A 5,000-nucleotide genomic window follows, 5' to 3' on the forward strand; every position below is an offset into this window, starting at 1 on the left:
GAGAGGAGGGGAGGGGAGGGGAGGGTGGAGAGGAGAGGAGAGGAGAGGAGAGGAGAGGAGGGGAAGGTGGAGAGGAGAGGAGAGGAGGAGAGGAGAGGAAGGGTGGAGAGGAGAGGGAGGTGGAGAGGAGGAGAGGGTGGAGAGGAGAGGAGGGAAGGGGAGGAGAGGAGGGGAGGGTGGAGGGGAGGGTGGAGGGGAGGAGAGGGAAGACAAATAGATGAAAAGATGAAGCCGATCTGATGAAGCCGATCCGAATAGGCAGTGGTTCTCAACCTTTTTTGAGCAAACGCCCCCCTGACCTTACTTTGATCCTCTGGCGCCCCCCACCCCCCCCCCCCCCCCCCCCTCCCCCCACACACACACAATTAAAAAAAAGAATTCTTCTGAATTACAAGAAAATCTCAGCAGAACGAGAGAGAGCAGTGCCCTCTGCTGGTGATCTCTGGGTACTACACTCTGGTTAAACAGGGAGCCCTCTGCTGGTGATCTCTGGGTACTACAGTCTGGTTATACAGGGAGCCCTCTGCTGGTGATCTCTGGGTACTACACTCTGGTTATACAGGGAGCCCTCTGCTGGTGATCTCTGGATACTACAGTCTGGTTATACAGGGAGCCCTACCTGCTCCTCCACTTCCTGCAGCGAGCTGGAGACTTCCTGTAGCGGGCCCTCTATCTCCACGGGAACCAGCGTGTACATGTCGGAGTACTTCATCCGCAGGGACTCCATGATGCGCTGGAGCACGGCCTTCTGGGTACACAGCTCCGAGTGCACCTCCTACACAGACAGAGGAGAGAGGGAGAGAGAGAAGGAGAGTGAGAGAGAGAGAGAGAAGGAGATGGAGAGAGAGAGAGGAGAGAGAGAGAGGAGAGAAGCAGATGGAAAGAGAGGAGAGTGAGGAGAGAGAGAGAGAGAGAGAGAAGGAAAGAAGGAGAGAGGAGAGGTTTAACATTATTTTATTACACCACTGCAAACATATACAATCTCAAACTGCCAATCAAAACAGCCATCACATACAAATCCAAACACATCATCTCCTATCTGCCCTGACCCTTTTAACATTCTACAACCCCTCTCCTATCTGCCCTGACCTCATTGAGTGCCAAAAACGTAATATTACTGTACGTTTTTCCTTCCCATGCGTTGAGTGCCAAAAACGTAATATTACGTTTTTAGCTTTTTTTTTAATTACGAAACTAGACACTCTAACACACCTTATATGTGATTTTTGGAACTCTGTGATGAATGGAAATGAAATATATGATGATCGTGAAACTCATGAAAACACAATCTGGACATTTTATCTGGACATTTTATCATAAATCGGTTGCCGCTTTGGGTCGAATCAGTGACGCAGGCACGTCAGGTCAAAACCAGGCCATTTTCGTGGGTCCATCACTAGGTGGCAGTGTCGCCAGGTCTCGCTGATCACTTCCCGGAAAGTTTACAGGCAACACTTGTACACATATTTCATGAAAGACGTTATATCTCCATTTCTGGAAAAAAACAGCGATTTTGATGAAAACTAGCCACTGTTTAGCTTGGGATTTCTCAGGAACAGAGGCGTGTAGAAATACACGGTTTGCACCCACCGAGAGCTTAAAGTCTCACCTTTTAATCGAGCCATTGTATGTGTTCATAGCTATAACACAGAATATGCTGTGGCTGTACAAAAATCATCAACAATGGTCAAAGCTCCCGAAAACAGCTTGGCATTCAATGAGTTAACATTCTACAACCCCTCTCCTATCTGCCCTGACCCTTTTAACAGAATTTATCATCATCTCCAGCATCACAAACCACTGTCACACACACACTACTCACCACTCTCACACACCACTTTTACACACACACTACTCACTCACACACTACTCGAACACACTCACTCACTCACTGAACTACTCAGCTCATTCATTCTTCATTTTAACCACTTGTTAGCCATTTATCCATCCACCTACACATCCATCCATCCATCTACCTACACATCCATCCATCCATCCACCTACACATCCATCCATCCATCCACCTACACATCCATCCATCCATCTACCTACACATCCATCCATCCATCCACCTACACATCCATCCATCCATCTACCTACACATCCATCCATCCATCTAAGTATAAGTAAGTATACTCTTTTGATCCCGTAAGGGAAATTTGGTCTCTGCATTTATTCCAATTAGTGAATCAGTGAACACACTGCACACAGTGAACACACAGCGAGGTGAAGCACACACTAATCCTGGAGCAGTGAGCTGCCTGCTACAACAGCAGCGCTCGGGGAGCAGTGAGGGGTTAGGTGCCTTGCTCAAGGGCACTTCAGCCGTGCCTACTGGTCGGGGTTCGAACCGGCAACCCTCCGGTTACAAGTCTGAAGTGCTAACCAGTAGGCCACGGCTGCCCCCCAAGATCCAAGATCCAACATCCATCCATCCATCCATCCCTCCATCCCTCCCTCCCTCCATGTGTAATGAGTCATATACATATCTGGGTGTCATGACAGATTCAGCAAAATTCAGCAAAATTCAACAGTGTGTTTATTTTCTCTGTAGATTGAGATCCTTTGGAGCTAGTAGCAAAATCATTTCTTTGTTTTTCACATCAGTTATTAAGAGTACCATGCTCTATTGTAGCACATATTGGTTGGGAAGCCTATCAGTTAAAAATAAAACAAAGCTATATGATCAAATAAAAATGTGTTCAAAGATTATAGGACGATCTGTAACACTCTCCTTTCAGAAAGCTCACAATAACAGTATGCTCAGATGACTCCTCACATTATTGCACAGAGAATATCAGCTTTTGCCTTCAGAGAGACACTTTAGAGCTCATTCTTTCAATCACAACACACTCTTTCATACATCAAACTATCCTATTGTTAAACCAACTACATTAAAACCAGTGCAATATTTATTTAGGGTTACAAGTCTCCATGATCTTGTGTTTGTCATTTGTGGTGATGTTTCATGTATGCCCATTGGTGTTATACATCGTACATGCTTGTCTATGTCCTCTTCCTTATATGAGCTACCCAGGGATACCAAAAGAATTTTAGCCCTGACTGACAGTAAAGTTGTATGGTATGGTATGGTATCATATTGTATCATATTGTATGGTATTGTATTGTATCGTATCATATTATATGGTATGGTATGGTATGATATGGTATGGTATCGCACCGTATCGTATGATATGGTACGGTATTGTATGGTATCGTATCTTATCGTATCATATCATATCTCATCGTATGTTATGGTATTGTATAGTATCGCATCATATCGTATAGTATCATATGGTATAGTATTGTATAGTATCGCATCATATCGTATAGTATCATATGGTATAGTATTGTATAGTATCGCATCATATCGTATAGTATCATATGGTATAGTATTGTATAGTATCGCATCATATCGTATAGTATCATATGGTATAGTATTGTATAGTATCGCATCATACCGTATAGTATCATATGGTATAGTATTGTATAGTATCGCATCATATCGTATAGTATCATATGGTATAGTATGGTATCGCATCGTATCGTATAGTATGTGTGTGTTCGGCTCCAGCTGTCTGTTCCACTCACCTCTCTGTCTTCGTAGCACCTCAATACCACACAGTTCAAACACACACCTCAATATCACTCCCCTCAAACACACACCTCAATACCACACAGTTCAAACACCCACCTCAATACCACACAGCTCAATACCACACATCTCAAACACACACCTCAATACCACACAGCTCAAACACACACCTCAATACCACACATCTCAAACACACACCTCAATACCACACAGCTCAAACACACACCTCAATACCACACAGCTCAAACACACACCTCAATACCACACAGTTCAAACACACACCTCAATACCACACAGTTCAAACACACACCTCAATACCACACAGTTCAAACACCCACCTCAATACCACACAGTTCAAACACACACCTCAATACCACACATCTCAAACACACACCTCAATACCACACAGTTCAAACACACACCTCAATACCACACAGTTCAAACACACACCTCAATACCACACAGCTCAAACACACACCTCAATACTAGGGATGCACGATATATCGGTGGCCGATATATTATTAGCCGATAAGTGAAAAAATGAAAATATTATTATCGGTCCGATAACAGAATTCTGGCCGATAATTTGCGCCGATATTTTTTAAAGTCCTAATTTAGGCCTACGTAAGGTCAGTCTGGCTACACTGAGCTTGGTTGGCTACACTTGAGCTTGGTTGGCTATACTTTTTCCTCAATATAATGTCAGCGGTGTGAATGTATTTCACCACTCTAACAAAATCTGTGGATATGCGTTCATTTGGGAATCTGTGCATCTCAAAATCCTCTCGTGAATGATCCGCCATTTAACCTAAAACAGAGCGGAGCTCAGCCCTATCTAGAGCCGTCTTGTGCTGGTGTGTTTGCACTTTACCGCGCTGGTCGGGGAAACAAATAAACAAACTCGTTAGTGGGACGAGTACATAAGTAGGCCTAGTTCTAAGTTGTGTTTTAGTATTATATTTGCATTACTTTAGCTTGGGTTTTTTATTATTACCTAGAAATATGCTAACCATTCCTGCTTCAGTTCCAGACAGGTCATCATAATAAGTTATCAAAACCTTCGGGGCTAACTCTGCTGCAGCAGGTTGTGCGCAACAGAGTAGACAGACATAAGATACAGTCTGAGGTGTTGCAGCTTTATTCAGTTACCCACAGTTGAAACTAAACCTAAGTTACCCTCACAAACTCTGATTTGGTCGCTATACTGTAGCTTATTCCAAGCTGAGTCGTTTATGAGCGTTTAGTCCTAAAGGAAAACGATTCAAACTCTCTAGCCATTCACTCGCGATTCACTGATGTCAGTTCACTTAAAGGAGCCACACATACTGTAGGGCTAGGCTACTGTTATGTTGTTGACTGCCGTACTATTGAGGACTATTATGAGTCCTGTCTATCATTTGGTGGT

At 43.8% G+C, this 5,000-nt stretch overlaps 1 protein-coding gene across 1 annotated transcript in view; it reads right to left on the reverse strand.

Annotated features, from left to right (window-relative positions):
* The window catches only part of LOC121718852, a 127,095-nt gene that overhangs the window by 6,655 nt on the left and 115,440 nt on the right, over positions 1 to 5,000 (reverse strand). Inside the window, exon 73 of the mRNA XM_042104198.1 lies at positions 608 to 775. Coding sequence (XP_041960132.1) covers positions 608 to 775 — 168 coding nt within the window. The remainder of the gene's footprint in view (positions 1 to 607; positions 776 to 5,000) is intronic.

The sequence above is a fragment of the Alosa sapidissima genome, chromosome 1 (assembly GCF_018492685.1).
Source record: "Alosa sapidissima isolate fAloSap1 chromosome 1, fAloSap1.pri, whole genome shotgun sequence".
Lineage (NCBI taxonomy): Eukaryota > Metazoa > Chordata > Actinopteri > Clupeiformes > Clupeidae > Alosa > Alosa sapidissima.